Raw genomic sequence first — 23,740 nt, 5'->3', positions numbered from 1 at the left:
GGAGCACATTTCGGCACAGGACAAAATAATTGTCATCATGCAGTGGTGTACAAACCCTTACATTAAGCTAGACTTGTTGGATACCAGTCTGGCCTTATTTAAGTTTCCTGCTGTCGCTACAGTAAAATTTCATTACAACGAATCTTATGGGTACAGTGAAGATCATTAGGTATTTTGAAATATTGTTGTATCGAGAACATGCAAATAGGTAGTAAAAAATAAATTCAACCAAAGGAATCGCCTACATGTGAAAGCACTACATCCATGAATGCGTTCATGCCAATGACAAGGGCTCTATGGAATAGGAGTGAGAATGAACATTTACGTGTAGTTTTCATTGCCTGGTGTGCACACAGCTTGTAAACCTTGAATCTGTTATCACAAAACAAGTGTGCATGTGTCCCTCTGTATGTATGTACACAGTACCAACAGAGAGATTACCATATTTACTCGATTCTAACGCGCCCTCAATTGTAACATGCACCCATTTTTCATGACCAAAAAAAGGAAAGAGAAGAACGCCCTCGAATGTAACGCGCACCCGTGTGCCATGACCTAAAGAAAGAAAAGCCCTCTACAGTACCACATGCTTCATTCTTTCATACAAAATTCCAACTTTCTCTCATTTGAGAAAAATAAAAATTTACTCCCAATGCACTAAAGTTGTGATAAATAATAAAAAAAGACGCAGTTTCGCACGAAAGGCAAAGCATCGATTACGATAACAAATTAGTAGACAGCTATACGAAAAGTAAAGATCGTAGTTTTATAAGTTGTATAAACATTCGCTTATTAACTAAATTAACAAGCATGGTGTCACACACACATAAGCAAGAACATGTGTAACTCAATGACCGCGGAAACTCTTTAAACGCTGGAGTGAGGAAGTGTGGTAGCAGGAGCGAGGGAATTGACTTTTGTGCAGCCTCTTGCTTCAACACGAACTAAGCGACGAGAACACAGAGCGGTGCGCCTAGATGCGTAGACTCTTGTCTCCGCCGCAGATCGCTTTCAAGATAGGGACTGCGTGGCCACGCCATACATAGCAGCCTAAGGTGTAGAACGCTTCCCCTGTTTGTGCCAGTCCCGCACTCAAGTTTCGGGAACTCCGAACGCCCGTGATGCAGCCCGATATCCGTCCGTCTCCGCACACGTAATCGCCTTCATTTTAATTGCGGCATCGTGGTGAACTCAGCATGTCTTTGCAGTCAGCACTTCCATGCTGACAGAGTTAATGCAGAAAATGGGAAGATGGATGGTGCACTAACCTAAGCCAAAGGAAGCATTGCCTAAGCACACGTACTACATACAGCACATGGAGAAAGCTACGGCAGCTAGGCTCGAAGCGCGTATGTGGTAGCCATTTTGAAATGCTGATGGCGATATGGCAATGCAGATTTAGGATCGTACTCGATTCTAACGTGCACACAATTCTTGAACCCGTTTTATCGGTAAAGAAAGAGTGCATTAGATTCAAGTAAATATGGTATGCGCCACACTTCCGTGCATGTTCTTTCTGCAGCAGGATGAAACTTTATGCTGCAGGGCAACAGCGATCAGGACATGGAGATTTTTGAGTTTGCACCAACTGTCACACATGAACCATGCAGTGGTGTGCTTCTTCAGATCATACATAACGTGCCTCAAGCCATCGCATCCGCTAGGCCTAAGCTCACTGATAAGTCAGTGACTCTCAATAAAGTGTTATCAGTAAAGTGTTATCTGATCCTGTAAAATAGGTGTGTAGTGAGTAAGAGTCAGTTTACTTAGGAGCGAGTATGCCAACCAGTGGTAGGGGCTTTGAAAAGTACAGCCAGACGTGTATGCAGTGCTGCTTGTGAGTCATCCTTAATTCCTCATTCGGTATCAACAATGCACTACCATCCACTGCTACAACCTGTGATGTATAACAGCAGTAAGCCAGAGTGGCGATTCCGAACTGGTGTCATCACTTGCCTTCGCTTTTACATAAATGTGCATCCATTTTCTGGTCAAGTGTTTGTCGTTGACCTGGGTGATCCCTTGGTTATACCAAAAGTACAACCAGCCAAGCCAGTCTGACTCGTTTCTTTTTTTGTGTCCTTGCGTGAGAGTTCTGTTCTCTTGGAGTGCAAAGCTCTACACTAGTGTTTCAGACCAAACTGCCGCATCTCTCTTTTCATTGGCAGCCCACCAGAACCTCCACAGCTTGTTCGACCCAAGAGCAGCCAGCTGCTCAATAAAGCAGCGAGTGCAGATGATGCACCACCTCGCCGAATCCTGACATCCACTGAGCTCATGGTGCAGACTGAGCCGTCTTCACCAATGACGCCAGAGAGTGCAGGCCCCACCACCACCTCCGAACCACTGCTTCTTCCGCGGCCACCGCTGACATCAATGTCTTCGATAGAACGACGCAAGAAAGCGGGCAACATTCTGGTGGCTGCTCTGAAGGGAAACTTTTCCGGCGCAGTCGTAGATGAAGAAAACTCAACAGACTCTAACTCAACAGCAGACGATGACAGTTTGAAAGAAAAGAAAAAGGCCAAGGCGTCCTCCATCTTCCAGCCACTCAAGAAGAAGAAGCCGAAAGCATTGTGACTCTGTGTGGGCAAAGCCCCACTTTGTTTTCTTGTATTCCTGCCTTGGTGCCACATCCAGAGGCTAATCTTGCAGTCAGCTAGCATCCGCAGTGGTCCTTTTTTTGTTTATCTTTCTTTTTCTGGTACACCACTGAGCACGAAGTGCCCGACAGAATATCTGATGGGCTTGACAATTTTCGCCTCTCCCTGCATTTTGTTAGGAGGCCAACAGGGCTCTGTCACCATTTTAGCCTAATTTTTTGTTAATAGGCAGGCAGTTTGAAGCAACATGAGCAAGCTCGAATTATCTCCCCGTAGTTAAGAAAAAGTGACTGCATTGTAATGTGCTTCATTACTGGTTCTTTCTTTTTCTTCCTTTCCTTCTTTTTTTATTTTTTTATTTGTTCATATTTTAAAGCAACGTAAGCTACTAAGGCACACTGAGAGTGAATGAACTTTTTCTTCTTTCTTTCCTTGTTTTATCAGCTGTCGTCGTTCGTCACCTTGCAGTTGTGCACGTCCAAGTGGCTTTCACCTATGTTGAATCTTGTTTATGGACTTGTTTTTGAGAGATGGTCTCCTCTGTTACCATATACGTGTGCCTGCAATTTCTGATGGCACAGGTTCTTTTTCTTTCTTTTTTTGGTAATGGCTGCTTGTTGTGCAGGAGGAGAAGCGTGTGGTACATCAAGAACTGTATTTTTCTAACTTATATTTTTGGTAAGGCACATGGACTATTCTTTCTGCCAGAAGCCATCACCCAGAAATGTGTCGGCAGGCATATTTAGTGATTCACTTTGCATGTCCATTCATTTTCTGTGTTCTTGTTGGTGACTCCCATTGCTGTCCTTTTGGATGTCAAGAGGATTGGCTGTCCTTCGGTATTGTGATTTGTAAGCAGTTTTGATGGGCTTTTGCTCCATAACTAAAACAGAATAAATGCTCTAACAGAGCACTTTTCTTATTGTTATGATTTGCAAGCATATCTGAGTGCTGCTGGCATTTTTCCTTAAAACTGTTTTGTCTTTACAAAGCTTCCTTGCATGTGACTAATTGCAATGAAATCTTTTACTTTGATTTTTCTTGGTGAGGATTGTCACTAGGCACTGGTAGTAACCTTTCTTATTGGGTGTTTATTTTAAGCTGAGCTTCTACAGATTACCAACTGGGTTAGGTACATCACTTCCCTTGACGAATAAGTATTCAAGTTAAACTTTTGATGTCATTACAGCAGTCGGATTCTGTAGGCATGGTTAGATGCGAGTACCGACTCTACATCTGCAAGGGGCTCGTGGTGATTGTTGAATCAGAATTTGTCATCGAGAATTGTAATCTTCTTTTTAATGAAGTCCGGCTTTACTAGATCATAGATGTACTGTTCGGAGTTGTTAAGTTTAACCGTTTTCAAAATTTAGTCATGTTGCCAGTTGACCATAGCTACGGTGGGCTTGGGTAATCCCTATAGTAGCTGCTTTATCTAAACCTTGGAAACGTGTAGCCTTGTAACCCGTCTATCCAGGTCTGAAATGATTTCTTCCATCTTTCACAGAAAGCTTGCCAAGTTTAATCATGTGACAGGCCAGCCATTCAAGCATATGGCTAACCAGTGCTCGATATAAAAGGGGAGTGAAAGACCAACGTGTATAGCTGTTGCCCAACTTCTGAAAGGTTTTCTCATAAGTGTCAACTATCAGTAACCAGTGTATTCCGTATTCTATGTGTGTCCTTGGTAACAGTTCCATCATGTAAAGTTTTTTGGAGAGTTTTTTTTTCTATTTTGGATGTTGGCCACTTGGGCCAGACCTTGTAATCTTGTGTGTGAATGTATGTGACCTGTTATGTGAGTTATCCATGTGGCACCCACCCTGTCCTTTGCTTCAAGCCCGTCAAATGGACACTGTGCTTTAGAAGTTGGGGATGAGCGTTGCTGCACCTGGTGTGTGGTGCTTGACGCACTGCTTCACGAACTGTGATATCGGCTGAGGGATCTCTCGCTAGGGGCTTCGCGATGTACGCAATACGGTGCACATGTTGCAACTTTGTGGATTATTATGCATGCGTGGATCTGAACCACCGTTACGGCTCTTCAGAGAGAACAATACATAGTATATACTATCACGCACGTTACTTCAAAGAAGCCGAGGGCTTTTTAGGAGTACTGTATACTCGTCGTTTCGCTTGTCACCTGACTGCAATTGCATTTCACTTATGCATATGGGAGTCCTGCAGCTTTTTTTAAGTGCTTCAAGCTGCAAGGACAGTATTAGGCGAGTAATACTTGGCCAGAGCACAGTTTTGTTTATTTTCGCATTTATTCGACATTGGCATTTAAACATTGGTAGACAAGTGCTACAATTTCTACAGGCTACTACAAGATCTGGTTAGCATAAGTCTTGCAGTAGGGTGTGTGCAAGATATGCTAATTTGCATTTCTGCTTTTACTTTGTTGCTGGGTGATTGTTGGCTTGTAACATTCTTAATCATGAACACCTGCACAGATTCTGTCGTGTACAAGCTTTCAGCGATAACTTTCTAGGGCAGTAAATAAGCACTGGGGCCAGCACCTTATCGGTAAATATTGAGGCCACAGGCACTCTTGCCCCAGACCACCACTTCTGTGTTTTGTTGCTTGAACAGTTCACCATCGTAACACAGCTGAGATCAGGTGTCAACATTTATGTTGTCCTTGTTCTAGGTATTCATCGTCACCAGAAATTATTTACTAGTCTTAATTAAGCACCTACAACACGAAACTCAGTTCGCCCTTAATTTCAGTGTGGGAGTTCCATGGCACAAGATATGTGAAACAATGTCCATGCCTGAAAGAGCAGCCAAAATGGGTTTCATGTGGTCGTCACTTCAGACACTGTATAAGGTTCTCCAGAATGGATGGGAACACCTAGTTGGTTATCTAGCTAAGATAATTACTCAACTGTCACGTCAGACCTTGCTCACTTGTACTAGCTAAGCAGCTCCTTTCCCAAAGAATTTGCTCCCTTGTTCTTCCTTTCACTTCAGTACAAAAACAAGAACAAGTTACAACCTTGAATGTAAATGGGGTGTTCCCTTTCATATTGACGCCCGCATGTATCTTGAGTGCTGCCCCCTGTGCTCACACTTGGCATCAACTCGAAAAAAAGAAAAGCCTGATCAATTTTCAATTTTCTTGCACATCAGGTGCTACTGCATAAGTATTGTGTTGTACAGGCATCCACACTTCTATCTAGGGCATCCGAGTGATGCACATGTGGACAAAAGGAGCGATATTTGAGTGCAGCTGTATGCGTGGGCAGCAAGACAGACGCACAAACCATGTATCTCACGCCTGGTACCTCACACTCAGCAGCTGCTATCTCAATGTTTTCTTGTGTTGTGCTGCTTGAGCACTCTAGACAGAAGTGTGTATGTCTATCAGCTAAGTAAAAACTTGTGCTGTCTGTCAGTCAGCATGCATGCTATGCCAACCTTGGACTCGTAAAGCTATGTTTGCTCCTTTACAGCAAAAGCCTTTCTTCTCAGTGACGAGTGGTGTGCTCTCTGTCCTGTGTAAAACTTGTTTCAACCAACTCCTTCCATGGCCAGCAATCTTCAGAGCAATCACACAGGGTGAGGGAAAAGGCAGTTGTCATATGAACTTTTGTGTTTATCTGGTGTGCTGTTTTGTCATCGAATGCAGAATGGCTGGTGGAATCAAATTATGTGCCGCTGCAAAATAAAATAAACCCTTTCTCTTTTCCAGGGTGGGGTTTCTTTTCTTTCTTTTTTCATTAGTTTGCTGCTGTGTGATAACCCAGCCCATGATATTTAGTATTTAGTAGTACACTTAAAAGCATTATTTGCTCCATGTCAGTTGGCCTCAGCACACTAATTTTATGGTTGCAAAAGTCTGACGAAAATGAAGTGACATCTGATTAATTCAAATGTGATAATTACATCCAGTTGTATCTTGGCACAGCCACTAGTGTTCTGTAACTTATGAAGCAAGGGCTGTGAAGCAATGCAAATGTAGGAATATTTAGTTCAGATGTTATTTAATGTCTTCAATAAATGTAACGCTCACAATTTGATTGAAAGGCTACCTGCCTTAGACTTCAAAATGCCATAATTTCTTTCTTGCTACCACTGGTAGGTTGGTGCTAGTGGCGCCATCCGATTGGGCAGAATGATGCTGCTGCAGCTTTGAGAAAGAGAGTGGAGAGGAAGAGACTCTATTTTCTGCAACCCTTTAGGGAGCACAACTCGTTGCCTTGGGGAATATAAAAAGAAGGAATGTCGCGGTGGTCACGGAGCTCCTGGCTGTCTGAGTGCAAACGACAACAATGATCAAGTGGAAGGCAGTGAGGACATGGCAGCACGGCAACATATGTGATTGTAGATCGCACATGATTCGTGAAGTGTTGTGTATAAGTTGTTGGGGGCTTCCTTTAAGAATATTCAAACTTTCAGAGTCCAGGCACTGAAAAAATTTTTTTCAGAAATGTGCATGTATTACTTTAGCCTCTTCAAAACGCTTGCATCCTTTGGGACTTAACTAATGTCCCACAACGATAATCGTCATCTGCCATACTTGCGTTTCCTTTCTTGAAAACCCTGTGCTCTCTACTTTTCTGTTAATTCACATGCCGTTCGCGACCTGGAAGATTCCTTCCTCCATGCGTGGAAATACCAGGTGCACAGCGCTAGGGCAAGATATGTAACGATTATTCGCTCTTAATACAGTACACCCTCTGGGGCTCTTGTCCCGCAGCGATAATCATCTTTCTTACCCGCATTTCCTTCCTTTAAGGCTGTGAGCCACGTACTTCCAAGTCGAGACCGGCTTACTTGCATGGAGGAAGGAAAAGGTGGGAGAAAGTATTTCGTCATGCAGCCGGCCTTGGCAAACTAACGCTCTGTGACGCCAGTCCCTTTGCGCAGTGTCGGCCCAACACGGGACCTCTTGCATCGAAATCACGGTGCAAGAATGGAGATTTACCAAGACGTTTGGTGCCTGTTAGTTGGTTCTTTATTCTATGGGTAGTTTTTAATCGATGTGTGCTCGGCCAGCAGTTGCTCGGCTGCTCTGCCTGTATCTCGTGATCACGTGTTGAAACGACACACTTGCCTTCAATCGCGTTGCACGATACTCCCTCCTTTTTCCTTCCTCCATGATGGCCTGCGTTGTATACTCTTAAAACGATTGCACCCTTTGAGGTGTATATTTGTCCCACAACAATAATCGTCACCTTTCTTGCTTGCATTTCCTTTTTTGAAAACTCTGCACTCGCTACTTTCCTGTCGAGAATGCTATGTCACACACACTTAAGCAAAATTGCACCCTTTTGCCACACAACGGTAATCGTAATCCGTCTTGTCCGCATTTCATTTCTCTAACGCGGCGAGCCCGGTACTTCAACCGCATGCGCGTTATCAGCATGACGCAGCATTCCCGACAGGAAAGTAGCGGGCGCGACGCTTTCAAGAAAGGAAACGCAAGCAAGGCAGATGATTATCGTTCTGTGACAGAGAACGGTTGCACCCTTTGAGGTGTATATTTGTCACACAACGATAATCGCCATCTGTCCTGCTTGCGTTTCCTTTCTCGAAAATGTTGCGCTCGCTACTTTCCAGTCGAGAATGCTATGTCACGCTGATAACGCGCCTGCCGTTCATGACTGGGAAGTACCGGGCTCTCAGCGTTAAAGGAAACGCGAGCAATACAAATGACGATTATCGTTGTGGGACAAGGAACGCCCCAAAGGGTGTTAACTTCTTTAACACACCCTTTGGGGCTTATCTTGTCCCACAACAATAATCGTCATCCGCGTTTCCTTTCTTTAATGCTGCGAGCCCGGTACTTCCCAGTCACGATCGACATGCGCGTTATCAGTGTGACGCAGCATTCTCGACAGGAAAGTAGCGAGCATCGAGTTTTCAGGAAAGGAAACGCAAGCAAGGCAGATGACGATTATTGTTGTGGGACAAATATGCACCCCAAAGGGTGCCACCGTTTTAAGAGTGTAACACTTCGACCCCACACTCTCAAAGTGGTTGCACCCTTTGGGTGCAACCGGGTGTATATTTGTCCCACAACGATAATTGTCATCTGCCTTGCTTGAGTTTCCTTTCTTCAAAATTCGGCGCTCGCTCTTTCCTGTCGCGAATGCTGTGTCGCACTGATAACGCGTAATAACTCGTTCGTGACTGGGAAGTACACTTTAAAAAAGGTTTGCACTTTTTGAAATGTATATTTGCCACAAAACGATAATCGTCAGCTGTCTTGCCCGCATTTCCTTTCTTGAAAACGCTGCGCTCGTTACTTTCCTGTCGAGAATGCTCTGTCATGCTGATAACGCGCATGCCGTTCGTGATTTGGAAGTACCGGCAGTACCGGGCTCGCAGCGTTTAACAAAGGAAATACGGGCAAGACCGATGGCGATTATCGTTGTGTGGCAAATATACACCCCAAAGGGTGCAACTGTTTGTACAAAGTGTACAGTCTAGCAGAAGCTTGATGTGGGCGAGTTGGTTGAGCATACTTAATGAAAAAAGAGAGCGCTACGAAGACAAGGACGAAAGAACAACATGTACGACAGACAAGGCCTTGTCTGTCGTACATGTTGTTCTTTCGTCCTTGTCTTCGTAGCGCTCTCTTTTTTCATTAAAAAATGTACAGTCTAAAAACTGTTGCACCCCTTGGGGTGTATATTCGCCACAACGATAATCGTCATCTGCCTTGATGCGTTTCCTTTAACGCTGCGAGCCCGGTACTTCCCAGTAGAACGAACGGCATGCGCGTTATCAGTATGACATATCATTCCCGATTGGAAAGTAGCGGGCGTGGCGTTTTCAAGAAAGAAAACGCATCAAGGCAGATGACAATTATCGTTGTAATCCTCATCTGTCTTGCCCGCATCTCCTTGAAAACGCTGCGCTCGTTACTTTCCTTTCGGAAAGTAACGAGCGCAGCGTTTTCAAGAAGGGAAATGCGGGCAAGACAGATGACGATTATTGCACTCTACACTCTTAGGCAAAGCTACACCCTTGGGATGTATCTCTGTCACAACAATATCTCTACTCTTAGAAAAATTTACACCCTTTGGGGCTTATCTTGTCCCACAACAATACACTCTAAGAAAACTTTACACCCTTTGGAGTGCCCCTTCTGCCACACAACGATAATCGTCATCTGCCTTGATGCATTTCCTTTAACGCTGCGAGCCCGGTACTTTCCAGTAACGAACGGCATGCGCGTTATCAGCATGATACACTCTAAGAACAGTTTACACCCTTTGGCTTGCCCCTTCTGCCACACAAGAATAATCGTCATCTGCCTTGATGCATTTCCTTTCTTTATCGCTGCAAGCCCGGAAATTTCCAGTGACGAACGGCACGCGCCTTATCAGAAGGGGCACTTCAAAGGGTGTCAACTGTTCTATGCTGATAACTCGCGTGCCATTTGTTACTGGAAAGTTCTGGGCTCGCAGCGATAAAGAAAGGAAACGCATCAAGGCAGATGACGATTATTTTTGTGTGGCAGAAGGGGCAAGCCAAAGGGTGTAAACTGTTCTTAGAGTGTAGCATTCTCGTAAGGAAAGTAGCGTGCGCGGCGTTTTCAAGAAAGGAAACTCATCAAAAGGCAGATGACGATTATCGTTGTGGGACAAATATACACCCCAAAGGGTGCAACCGTTTTAAGAGTGTACCACACAACAATAATCGTGATAATGCATGGGCGTTATCAGCATGCATGCCCAGTCATGTTGATAACGCGCATGCTGTTCGTGACTTCGAAGTACCGGGATAGCAGCGTTAAAGAAAGGAAATGCGGGCAAGACAGATGACGATTGTTGTGTGGCAAATATACACCCCAAAGTGTGCTACTGTTTTTAGAGTGCGCACTCTTAAAACGGTTGCACCCTTTGGGGTGTGTATTTGTCCCACAACAATAATCATCTACCTTGCTGGTGTTTCCTTTCTTGAAAACTCGGCTCTGGCTACTTTCCTGTCGAGAATGCTGCGTCACACTGATAACGCGCATGCCGTTCGTGACTAGGAAGTACCGGGCTCGCAGCGTTAAAGAAAGGAAACGCGGGCAAGACAGGTGACGATTATTGTTCACACTCTAAAAACAATTGCACCCTTTGGGGTGTATATTTGTCCCACAACAATAATCGTCATCTGTCTTGCCCGCGTTTCCTTTCTTTAACGCTGCGAACCCGGTACTTCCCAGTCACGAACGGGATGCGCGTTATCAGCACTATAAGAACAGTTTACACCCTTTGGCTTGCCCCTTCTGCCACACAAAAATAATCATCTGCCATCTGCCTTGATGCGTTTCCTTTTTTTATCGCTGCGAGCCCAGAACTTTCCAGTAACGAATGGCACGCGCGTTATCAGCATAGAACAGTTTACACCCTTTGGAGGGCCTTTCTGATAACGCGCGTGCCGTTCGTCACTGGAAAGTTCCGGGCTTGCAGCGATAAAGAAAGGAAACGCATCAAGCAGATGACGATTATTCTTGTGTGGCAGAAGGGGCAAGCCAAAGGGTGTAAACTGTCCTTAGAGTGAGTGTGACGCAGCATTCTCGACAGGAAAGTAGCGAGCGCCGAGTTTTCAAGAAAGGAAACGCAAGCAAGGCAGATGACGATTATTGTTGTGGGACAAATATACAACCCAAAGGGTGTAAACTGTTTTTAGAGTGCACTCTTAGAAAAATGTACACCCTTTGGGGCGTATCTTGTCCCACAACAATAATCGTCATCCATGCTGCCTGCGTTTCCTTTCTTTAATGCTGCGAGACCGGCACTTTCCAGTCACGAATGGATGCGCGTTATCAGTGTGACGCAGCATTATCGACAGGAAAGTAGCGAGCGCCGAGTTTTCAGGACAGGAAACGCAAGCAGGGCAAATGACGATTATCGTTGTGGGACAAATATACACCCCAAAGGGTGCAACCGTTTAAGAGTGTTGTGGGACAGGATACGCCCCAAAGGGTGTAATTTTTTAAGAGTGCACTAGCTCTTACAAGTACACCCGTTGGGGTGTATATTTACCACACAACGATAATCGTCATTTGCCTTGCTTGCGTTTCCTTTCTTGAGAACGCTGCGATCGTTACTTTCCTGTCGGGAATGCTATGTCATGCTGATAACGCGCATGCCGTTCGTTACTGGAAAGTGCCGGGCTAGCCGCGTTAAAGAAAGGAAATGCGGACAAGACAGATGGCGATTATCGTTGCGTGGCAAATATACACGTCAAAGGGTACAACTGCTTTTAGAGTGTTGTGTGGCAAGGTACAACCCAAAGGGGGTAATTTTGCTTTACACTCTTATAAACAGTTTGCACCCTTTGGGGTGTATATTTGTCCCACAACAATAATCGTCATCTGCCTTGCTTGCGTTTCCTTATTGAAAACTCGGCGCTCGCTACTTTCCTGTCGAGAATGCTGCGTCACACTGATAACGCGCATGCCGTTCGTGACTGGGAATTACCGGGCTCGCAGCGTTAAAGAAAGGAAACGCGGCCAAGACAGATGACGATTATCGTTGTGGGACAAATATACACTCCAAAGGGTGCAACTGTTTTTAGAGTGTAGAGTGTAAGCCCAGAGGGGTGTGAAATGTTTTAAGTTTTTTAGAGTTTGCACTCCTTGGCGGCTTATTTTGTGCCACAACAATAATCGTCGTCGGTCTTGCGTGCGTTTCTCGAAAACTGGGCGCTCCTTACTTTCTTGTCGAGAATGCTGCGCGTGTCACGCTGGTGGACGTGACCGCGAGCAAGGAACTGCGGCACGACCACTCGATGAAAACCACAGCGTTTCCTGCTTTTGTGGGAAGCTCCGAAAAAAAAAAAAAGAGTTTCATCGAGCGGTCGTGGCTTTATTTGGACCCTTGAGCTGTTCGTAGTGGTCGTCAATTCTGTAAAGTGTTCGCTAAAACTCTGCTAAAGATAACAGAAAACAAAAACATGAACCCATAGTTCTTACTTATACAAAAATTTAATTCAAAGGTTAAAAATGTTTCTGCGTTTATTTAATAGTAGATTATGGGCCAATGAGAAAACTGTTACTGTAGTTTTGAAGATCCTTTTGTGCGGGTAAGAATCTTGTGAAAGCTACATCATGAACCATTGTATGAAATTAAATGATAAAACTCTGACACGAGCCATATATGTCTGGCTAGAGTATGATCGCATACGGGTCGTATATTTCTGCCATAGAGTTTCAAACTCTATGATTTCTGCAGAAAGCCAGCCGCGAACAAGTTTCATTGTGAGATAACTACCAGGTAAACCTTCATGGTGAGTAAAAAACATAGAGTCAATGGTAAAAATGTACCGTTAATGCCTTCAAATCGAATGCGATGTAAGCGACACCTGTTGATATCCTATCGATATTGCGCGCACGACCAGTGCCACACTCCGCTGGCTACGCTACAATTCGTACCAATCGCACCAAACTTGAGTTGTGTGCGGTTGTGTGTATGTGCTCTGTGCTTTTGCCGTGGTAGGCTGCTGTAGTTGTCCGTGCGCGTGACAAGTTAGCCAGTGCATGTTGAGACTTGCAAATGGGAGTACGAGAATTATGAAAATCCGAGCAACTGCTATGGTTTGCATCTTTGCAGTGGTTCACCTATGACAACAGGTAAGTGAACGAGTGTATTCCGTTTTCCCACTCGTATAACGGTGGTCATTGCGCTGTATTGTGAAACGGATAAAAACACATCTTCATCCACCGCTGTTCTTACAAAGGGCTGCCGCAGAACACCTCTGCGCTGTCTCGAAAGGCTTAATTAAAGGCGCGTAATTCGTTCTCGCAACCCAGGTTGCGCATTTTGTTAAGAGAAAGGTCGTGCTTTCACTTGCGCGCATTCCGTTTTGTTATGATTATTTCGAGCTGCCATTGACCTTCTTATTCGAAGGCTTCGCCAACCATCTGATTCCAATGGTCGCAGCGTAGTCACGGTGTAAATAGCAGTCACGGTGTAAAAACTAAATAAAGCGTGCGTGCAAGGTTTAGTCATCGTTGTGGCATTGATGTGTTCATATCACAACTTCAAATATTGCGAGCCATACAACTGATTATTCGAACAGATTGCCGTGACGTCGAAAGGTTTTTGTAATGACCGTTTCTGCTTGGTTTTCTGGCTTTGTTCAAAATTTTTCGAAGTTGCCAAGCAGGAAAACACGCTCGCGCTCTTATGACATTTTTGACGTCCATTGGTCTTAATGAAGATAATACTATAGTTATCGTATTATCAGGTCCAGATCGGAGAAAGAAAAAACGCTAGTTTAGTCACCGTAATACCCGTAGGGGAAAAACAAGCGTACTTGGAAGCAGTGATGCTTTGTCTGTTTTCATTAGCAAGGTGACTGGGATCGGGAACGCGGTCGCTCACCAGTGTTTTCCGGTACAAGTGCATTGTCAAGGCCTTCTTTTTATCCCTACTTCATCTGTGTGTTTGTGCTACATTGCGTGTGTGTGCGCGCGCGCGCACATTTGGTGTTCGAGCTGTTTAGATATGTTATATATTTTGTGAACCTCCCGTTTTATGACGGAATGCTATTGGGCTCTGTTCTTGAGTTCTTTCACACGGTTACATGTCTCGAATTTTGCTGCATTCTGAGTAGTATGATCGACAGACTTAGTGCGAACCCTAGCAACTCATTTCAATATAATCAATTCAATAAATTTAACACCTATATGATGTCAGCTCATAGGCATCTCCAAGGCACCGAGACCTCTTCATGGAATAGCGCGTGATATTGATTTCCAGTATTTGGGGTACACCATTTTGGTATGTAGCACTGGATGCTCTGGCTTATATAGCATGGAATTTTAACAGTTTAACTAGGACCAGTGAGGGCCTCTCTGTTCTAGAAGCATAATCGCACATTAAAGCACGACTTAACCTGTGCATAAATGCTGGCTTATAGCTTTCTTGTGAAGTCCACAGACACATGATGTTCAACTGCTTCTTTAGTTTTCTGACATTCCTTATATTTGATAGTGACTGTGTATGTGCCCATTCTTTGTTAATCCTCCATAATAGGTATGTGCCACTGTGACACTGCGAATTAACAAATAAATTGAATTAGCCGGAGTCGAATTAATGGAAGTCTACTATACTTCGATTTTCCCTGATGCAAGTGTGAGCTGAAATTTTTTCCACAGTTTTGTTTCGTCAGTATTGCCCAATATTTTAGAAATAAAGAAAATTGTGTTGAAAGAAGGGTAGCTCCCTTCTAAAGTTTTTTTTCTTCTATCATGGAATTTCTATGCGGTAAGGCATGGGAAACATGCAAATGTCGGGGAAATTTGAAAAATGAATGAATTAGACACACTAATTGAAATAAAGTGAATACAATGAAGAACTAAATTTTTGGCGTTATAATTATGCACAGTAATAGCAGTAGAAGGAAAAGCAGAAGCATTCATTACTTTAGAAGTAAGAGCAAACAAAAAGAAAGAAAGAAAATATATATAAACTGAAACCACTGATTCACAGTGATTAGCACATTAAGTCAACCAGACAATGAGATACAATGCTATTACAACAAATGATAAGATTAGAATTGCAGAGTAAAATTAGAATAAGAGTCAAAGCACAATTAGAGGAGGTGTCGTAGTGGTCAGTGTTGAACCAAAACCTTTGCATTCTGGTTCAGCAAAAATGGTTCACTTTCTGTTCAATTGTGGAGCAAAAGAAAAAAAAATAAATAATGGTTTGAAGTGGTTTAGAGCAAGCTCGTGCTCGCTCATGCTGTCTTGCATATAACCTGAGAACAATTACAGAAAAGCATCATAAATTTGTTTTTCACGAAAGCTCAGCTATGCTCCTGAACTGCATAGAGACATAAAAAGTATGCGTGCTGTTCTTCAAGTCAGACGTACATACAAAAAGAAGTCATATAGAAGCACACCTCAGAAGCAGTATGTTATATGTCACACCTACTTCGGTTTGTATAGCAGTATAATCAAAAGCGACTACTCGGCAATGGAGCACTTCATTTCAGTTATTATACTGTAAAAGTTGCCCACCACATGATAACTATTTGACAGTCACCAGTTTCAAATGCTGACAAGTGTGTTATTAATTATGGCTGCCTGCTGAAGTGACACATTGAAAAGCACACTAGTGGTGATGTCACTTTTGAATTGACCACCAGCTCATGTGAATTTACAAGTGAGGTAGCATGGTTAAGCCACAAGTGCAGGCAATGCATGGATGAAAAGCTTCGGAGAAGGTGGCCAACTTGCTACAGGAGCCACACGGAAAAATCTAGATGAATCTGGGGAGTGATTATCCTTAACCAGTTTTAGAGAACCCGCTCTTCGTTTTCCGGACAATATCGTCATTCACTCATGCAGCCACTAAGGAGGTGCACTACTTAACACCGAGCGGCAGTGCCCATTCGTGCCTATTAAATAAATAATCTTCTGTTTTGTAAGGTTCATGTCATTGCCCTCTTATAAAAAGGTATAGAGATGAATTCCAAGGGGTTGGATGGAAAAGACACAAGAGTACTAAGTTTGGCAATGTGGCAAGCACCACAGACAGGACATGAGATACATGCAAAGCTGTACTGTTTGCCTCTGTACATTCTTCGTCCACACTTTGCCATGCTGACAGCAAAGGCAGCTAGCTGGCACATGTATACCTACCTGCCAACTCTACTGATTTGTCTGTGAGACTCCTGATTTCTGACCAATCCCAACTGTATATGGACACGGTCATAAATCTGAAAAACTGCCTTGACCCCACTGCGGAATCGGAGGTTGGGTGGGGGAGTCATGTAGCACAGCTGAATCATAATTGACATTATGCACTAAGTAGCTAGCCAGAGTCAAATTTAAGTCCATGCCATTTGTATGTAGGCAAAGTAGATTTTTGCTTCAGATCGAGACGAGCGTTAAGGAGTGGTGTGAGGCAAAGGTATAATATTCATTAGATAATGGCCGGCTTCTTTAAGATAGCTTCGCTGCTACACAGCAAGTATATTAGAGTGGAAAGGGGCCACTGTCACAGGTCATAGTATGTGTTCCTTAATTGTACAAGTGAACATGCACAGTCTCCTGGGACATCTGATAACTAAACTGCTACTTCACAGGGGTGTCAGCAGGTGTTTGGTGTGTTGCGACACCACATACCCGAACACATGAGGGTTGGACCCCCCCGCGTGTAGCTGTGCACGGCTTAGCCGTGTCCGGGGAAAAGAGGGTCCTGGGGGTTGAGCCGATGCCGAGTGTTTGGACCTTTAAGGCCCCTCAGCCGAAGCAACACACCTCTTTGGCCTCCGCTTCACGTAGACGGCACCTCCGGACTGACCCACCCGGAGAAAATCGGCAGTCGCCTTTTCCTGTCTCTCTCTTCACACACCTTCATCTTTCCCTCTCACTTTTAGTCTTTCCTTTCTTCTTTTTTCTTCTGACAACTTCCAACATTCCTGGCGGTGAGGATTAACCTGGTGTGCTATGACCTACCTTGGTTCTAACATATGTGGTTATAGTGACGATGTACAGTTGGCATGGTAGGGCTTGTTTCACCACATACCCTGCCTTGTCCCCTTGTTGGGCTCGGTGGTGAGTGACTGGCATCGTCGCTGAATACTCAACATATTTCATGGGAACTTCCTACCCCTTCTCAATCGATCGTCCCTCTAAAAGGGGGCGCACCGATGCTACAGTTCAGTTTTTTCTAAAAGGCACTCAGACTTTGCCGAAAGTTCACGTTGTCCACAGTGATAAACCTGACAAGAAAGCAAAAACGATTTCACAATTCGTTGTGGCGAAGTATCTCACAGAGACCATTGGAGGTGGCTATAAGATCACCAAGCTGGCCACTGGGGACCTATTACTTGAACTGAAAGACAAAGCACAACATGAAAAGCTAACAAACCTTGTACAACATGGGGACATCGCTGTCAGTGTAACAGCACACCGAACCATGAATACGGCCAAAGGCGTAATCTCTGACATTGATTTGATGTACTTCACCGAAGAAGGACTCCTGGAAGGATGAAAACGTAATAAGTGTACAACGAATAAAGATCAGACGTGACAACTAAGCGCCTGATAGTTACCTTTGGCTCTAGCACGTTACCAGAGACATTAGAAACTGGATATACCAAAATCAGAGTACGACCGTACATCCCAGACCCGCGACATTGTTTTAAATGCCAGAGGTTTGGTCACGCTTCCCAGAGCTGCCGAGGGCAGCTAACATGTGTGAAATGTGGCATCAATGATCACTCTGCAGATGACTTTAAGGCTGAGCCCTGTTGTAGCAATTGTAATGGTGACCACCCTGCATATTCTCGATCATGCACAGTCTGGAAAAAAGAAAAAAGATAATTGTGATAAAGGTAAAAGAAAACATAACTTTCAGAGAAGCAAGGCAACGCATCTCACCAACATTTGCACAGAGAGAATCTTTCGCCGAAGCGGTATGTCGGGGGGGGGGCAGTACCACAACGGCACTTGGTGGACGCCAGCGCCACGCATAGCGAGTGTGCGGCAATGCCACCCGCCCCCATGATGGGAGCAGCGAAGGCTGCCCTACCTTTCCCGAATTTGACCACAGCGGAGGCCTCTGCTAGTGCTGGCACCAGTCAGCGCAGCTCAGAGGTCAAGACAAGCCGATCAACTACCAGGATGGTGGGCTCCAAGGCCTTGTCTTCCGAGACAAGGCCTTCCCGGAAAACAGACCGCTCGCAAGAGTGCATGTCCAGTGCCTCGCAAGAGGCCATGGACACAACACCCAGTCAGAAGGCGCAGTTGATGCCTAAGGAGCGGCGCGATTTTGTCAACCGCTCCAGGAAAGACAAAACTCCAATTACAGGACCCCAAAAGGGCACTGTAAGCTAAACCAAGTTCGTTCTCTTTGACACATAGCACAACATTTATTTTAATATGGATACACTTATTATTCACTGGAATATCAGAGGCCTGTTTTGCAACCTTGATGATGTCCAAGAAATCTTTAATGAACTAACTCCAAAAGTGCTGTGTGTCCAAGAGACTCATTTGAAATCTAAACATAAACACTTCCTTCATCGCTATGTTATATTTCAGAAGGATTGTAATGATGCCCTCGCATCATCTGGCAGCATAACCATCATAGCTGACAAATCTATAGCCTGTCAACACTTACAGCTACAAACATTCCTTGAGGCAGTGGCCGTTCGAGCTATACTTTTAGATAAACTGATAACCATCTGCTCTTTATATATACCACCGCATTTCCAGCTTCACAAACAAGAATTCCAAACATCAATAGATCAGTTACCTGAACCATATGTTGTGCTTGGAGATTTAAATGCACACAACAACCTATGGGGCGACTCGCGCTGCGATGCGAGAGGTCGTTTGATTGAACAGTTCCTTTTTTTCTTCAGGTGCATGTCTTTTGAATGGGAAGGAGCCCACATACTATAATCTGGCAAACAAAACATACTCCTCAATAGATCTTAGCATTGCATCTCCTACTCTTCTACTTTACTTTAAATGGAAAGTTATTAAAAACCCTTACAGGAGTGACCATTTCCCTATAGTTCTAAGCATACCAATGTCTAATGAATGCCTTCCACACCTCGCTGGAAAACTGACTCAGCTGACTGGGAAAAGTTCAATAATCTTGCTTCGTTATCCTAGGACGACGTGTGCTTTAAGCATAGACGCTGCGGTTAAATATTTTACGGTTTTTCTCCTTGACACCTCCTCCAAATGTATCCCTGTAACAAGTGGATTGTCCACAAAATGCCGTCTTCCATGGTGGAACGTTGAGTGTTGAATAGCGCGTAAGAAGCAGAACAACGCATGGGGTTTACTTCGAGATTCTCCGACGGCAGAAAATCTAGTCAATTTCAAGCAGGTCAAATCCCACAGTCGGAGAACGCTGCGACAAGCTATAAGAGAGAGTTGGAGAAAGTATATACGTATCGGGTATTAACTTTTACACTGATGAAAGAAAGGTTTGGAATAGAGTGAAGAGAATAAAGGGTCGACAGCCTTACTCGCTGCCTTTGCTGAATACTCAAGGCGACAGCATGGAAGATCAGGCAAACTTTCTTGGCGCACATTTCGAACAGATATCCAGCTCATCGCACTACTCTGAAACATTCCAAAGATACAAAAGGCAAGTAGAAAGACAACCATTAGAACGGAAAAGCACAAAATGCAAGGCATACAGTAGATCTTTTTGCATGGCAAAGCTTCAGGCAGCACTAAATAGCTGCAACAAATCTGCCCCAGGTTCTGACCGCATCCTATATGAAATGCTAAAACACTTGCCGTCTGAAATACAGAAAAGCCCTTCTTTGTCTCTAGAATTCTATATAGTCTTCCGGCCAAATTCCTTCTGCTTGGAAAGAGGCCATCATAATTCCCATATTGAAACAGGGTAAGGACCCTTCTTTGGCAAATAATTATAGGCCTATAGCATTGACAAGCTGCTTATGCAAAGTTTTTGAGAAGATGGTAAAGAGCCACCTGGTCCACTATCTAGAAATAAACAAGAAATTATACCCATATCAATGCGGTTCCAGAGAAGGCAGATCGACGACAGATCAGCTTGTGCACGTGGAAATGTACATTAGTGATGCCTTTGTCCACAAACAGCTTGTATTATCAGTGTTTCTTGACATGGAGAAGGCGTATGATACTACGTGGCACTTCGGGATCCTTCAGGATCTTTCTGCAGTGGGCATTCGCGGCAACCTGCTGAGAATAATTGAAAGTTATCTCTCTGGCAGGACATTTCGTGTTAAACGTGCAGTCTCGGCCATTCATACAGGAGACAGGTGTACCGCAGGGTGGAGTAATGAGCTGTACGCTGTGGGGTCTCTCACACCCATGCTCTTGGGACAAAGGAACGACAACACAGTAGTGCAAACAATCACAAGGGCATTTATTGCACCTTTCATAGATCAATGCCTGCTAGCCCAGTTGCTATCCACAAAACATGCCGATGGGCGCGCGACAAATCTAGAAGTCCGACTCACCGCGACCGGAAAACGAGCGAATATGTTCGCCCCATGCTGGATCCCAACGCCTGGTCATTTGCGTGTACGGTCACGCGGACGGTGGCGCGTTCCAAGGTGGCCACGCGAGGCGGTCTCGCAGAAGCATGGGTCGGCGGCGCGCGGGATGTCCACGCTCTTCGCCGACCCGCCAGGGAAGAGGCAGCCCGTCCTCCCCTGCGCCCCCAAGTAACCCTGCCGTGAGGCGGCGTTAGCAACGCAACACTCGCGCCAACTCTCGCACTGCGCCCCAACCACATCGACCGCCGCGGGCATCACGCAGGCCACGCGGCGAAGCCGGATTACAGGAGACGCGCCATGCGGGAAAAACATATCAGGGGACGCGCGAGAGTCGCGCATCCCCACATCCCCCCAACCTTAAATCACCACATATTCCGGCGAGACATGTCCCACGGTCTAACATCAACGCAACAGTGGCCGCGCCGAGGAATTGTCCACGCTGTCCATAGCATGCGAGCCGACATTGTCCCTGGGTACACCGCTGGCGTCCGCCGGTCACAGCAGCAGCTTTGCAGAATCGACGGCACGATGCCAGGCCAGGACTCCGGAAACGACGACACAGTAGTCGGTACGAGCAAGCGTCGCTCGCGCCGACGCGCCCTGCTGGCAAGAGCCGCCGTAGCCGTCGGTGACCGCCGGCTCTTTTGTCCGCCGCCGAGGGTTGTGAGCTGGAGACAGGTGCCCGCCGAAGTCGCTGCGCCGAACTGGCCACAGCATCACCATCGCCCGGGGTGGCTCGATCGTAGTCCAGGGCAACAGCGCAGGCGATGTGCAGGTGGCAGCAAACCAGGGGTGACTCCACTCACGCTGCATACACTCAACACACACGGCAAACACTAAAGTAGTGCAAGGGAGAGGAAGTCTGCATGCGCATCGCCCACGTGGTACGATGTTCAACTCTGCTAGCAAAATATCAGGCAGATACTCACATGCTAAGTTCACGTGAACGAAGCTCGCTTCCTTGAGTCGAACGAGTAATTTCAATTCGTACGAGGCGAAATAGAATGAGGAAAGCAAATTGCAACCCCTCAACGCCACGGTCCACCAGGTTGTGTCCCTCCACGTGCGACAGGCAGCTTCGTAAAGCCTTAGGCCTAAAGCGTCGCTACCCTGACAACAACCGGCATCCAAAAACAACACCCAAAATGAGCGCAAAACAGGCAGCCGCGAGGAGACGTCAGCTCTGTGAGGTGGTCCTACTCCGCTCGGTGCACACAGCATCCGAGTTGACGGCGCCCACCGTCCTAGACGGTGTCGGAGCGCCCGGTGCCAGGCCGCAATACCAGACAGCCCGTAGTGGCACCCGTGGCCCGCGGCCACCCGTCTCCCAGAGCCGCGACTTCATCCAAGTCAAAGAGATAGAAGAAGCTATTTACATAAGAAATTCGGACCACCCACGAGGCTTCCGTACTCGCTCGCTTCAGGCTTGCCACTGCTCCGCGGGCGCTCAGCCTCGCTCTCCCAGGATGCAGACCACGTGGCTCTCGTACTGACGAATGGCATTAAAAAAACACTTGCGAAAAGGCTTAGCATGTTGACATGTTCAAACACACTACAGCCACCGTCACCTCGCTCAAGAAAGCACGCCGCCGACGCTAGCGATCAAAATTCACGCTAGGCCTACGCTTCGGTTCAAACAAAGGTCTCGAACGAAGCAAAACTGTTAAATCTATCGTCCGATGCCCCAAGAGCCCCACGTTGGGCAGCCAGATCCGGGTCTCTCACACTCATGCTCTTGGGACAAAGGAACGAAACACAGTAGTGCAAACAATCACAAGGGAATTTATTGCACCTTTCATAGATCAATGCCTGCTAGCCGAGTTGCTATCCACAAAACATGCCGATGGGCGCGCGACAAATCTAGAAGTCCGACTCACCGCGACCGGAAAACGAGCGAATATGTTCGCCCCATGCTGGATCCCAACGCCTGGTCATTTGCGCGTACGGTCACGCGGACGGTGGCGCGTTCCAAGGTGGCCACGCGAGGCGGTCTCGCAGAAGCATGGGTCGGCGGCGCGCGGGATGTCCACGCTCTTCGCCGACCCGCCAGGGAAGAGGCAGCCCGTCCTCCCCTGCGCCCCCAAGTAACCCTGCCGTGAGGCGGCGTTAGCAACGCAACACTCGCGCCAACTCTCGCACTGCGCCCCAACCACATCGACCGCCGCGGGCATCACGCAGGCCACGCGGCGAAGCCGGATTACAGGAGACGCGCCATGCGGGAAAAACATATCAGGGGACGCGCGAGAGTCGCGCATCCCCACAACGCTATTTATTGTTAAAATGAACTCCCTACGCACCATATTACCTCGCACATTCTTCTACTCCGTCTATGTGGACGATGTACAGATAGGGTTCAGGTCGTGTAACTTAGCATTTGAGAGAGGCAGCTACAGCTTGGCTTGAATAGATTCTCAATGTGGGCGGACAAGAATGGTGTTAGATTGAACCCTCAAAAAAGCACATGTGTCCTGTTCTCAAACAAAAGAGGTGTACTACTAGAACCAGATATTAACCTTAATGGAGGAAGACTAACTGCCAGCCTTGAACAAAAATTCTTAGCACAAACAACAAGTGACGGAGCAGCTAAAGACCGCAGCCAAAACCACAACCACTAAGAAACGTGCCATAGCTGTCGGAGCCGGATCGGCCAAGACCAAGACGGCCCACCGCATAATTGATACGGACGGCTCGGACACCGAGATGTCAAAAGCATAAATAACGAGTGGGAACCATGGCTACTACACTTAAAGATAAAACAAAACCAAACAACCCGGAACAATTAGAGATCTGGCAATGGAACTGCCGATCCTTCGCTAGAAAGGCGGCAGCCCTCCAGCAATTTATTAAAAGCTCTCGGGTAGCTCCGGACATAATATGTCTTCAGGAGGTTGGGCCCAAACCGGCCCGACTACAGGGCTATTATGTTCTGAGCGACCCCCAAAATCCTAAAGTTGCCACGCTGGTGAGCAAGACAATCACGGCACAAATGATATTCCTCCCCCAACGTACCGGGGAAACAAATTCCGTAACTATCAGCGTGCTACCGCGGAAAAGAGGCAAAGCACACAGCATCATAACAAACATTTACAGCCCTCCTAAAAGCAAAGGTCTGGACCTACCCCAAATTTTATCGGACACTAAAACCATAGCGGGAACCA

The 23,740-nt window shown here is 45.9% G+C and overlaps 2 protein-coding genes across 12 annotated transcripts in view; both read left to right on the top strand.

Moving 5' to 3' along the window:
- Window positions 1–6,299, top strand: part of Stim (stromal interaction molecule) — a 53,241-nt gene extending 46,942 nt beyond the window's left edge. For 8 of the 9 annotated variants that reach the window (XM_075688855.1, XM_075688852.1, XM_075688854.1 and 5 more), the window contains one exon: window positions 2,169–6,299. In XM_075688855.1, the coding sequence (XP_075544970.1) occupies window positions 2,169–2,580 (412 nt within the window). In that variant the 3' untranslated portion in view covers window positions 2,581–6,299. The remainder of the gene's footprint in view (window positions 1–2,168) is intronic. The other variant, XM_075688856.1, reaches the window with a different exon arrangement.
- A 6,453-nt stretch (window positions 6,300–12,752) lies between these two features.
- LOC142579037 (apoptotic protease-activating factor 1-like) overlaps window positions 12,753–23,740 on the top strand; it is a 129,754-nt gene continuing 118,766 nt past the window's right edge. For 2 of the 3 annotated variants that reach the window (XM_075688840.1, XM_075688842.1), the window contains exon 1: window positions 12,958–13,185. In XM_075688840.1, coding sequence (XP_075544955.1) covers window positions 13,176–13,185 — 10 coding nt within the window. In that variant the 5' untranslated portion in view covers window positions 12,958–13,175. Of the gene's footprint in view, window positions 12,843–12,957; window positions 13,186–23,740 lie in introns of those variants that run through there. The other variant, XM_075688843.1, reaches the window with a different exon arrangement.

This window comes from Dermacentor variabilis, chromosome 4 (assembly GCF_050947875.1).
Source record: "Dermacentor variabilis isolate Ectoservices chromosome 4, ASM5094787v1, whole genome shotgun sequence".
Taxonomy (NCBI): domain Eukaryota; kingdom Metazoa; phylum Arthropoda; class Arachnida; order Ixodida; family Ixodidae; genus Dermacentor; species Dermacentor variabilis.
The sequence above is the reverse complement of the archived record's forward strand: the minus strand, read 5'-3'. Positions and strand labels throughout refer to the sequence as shown.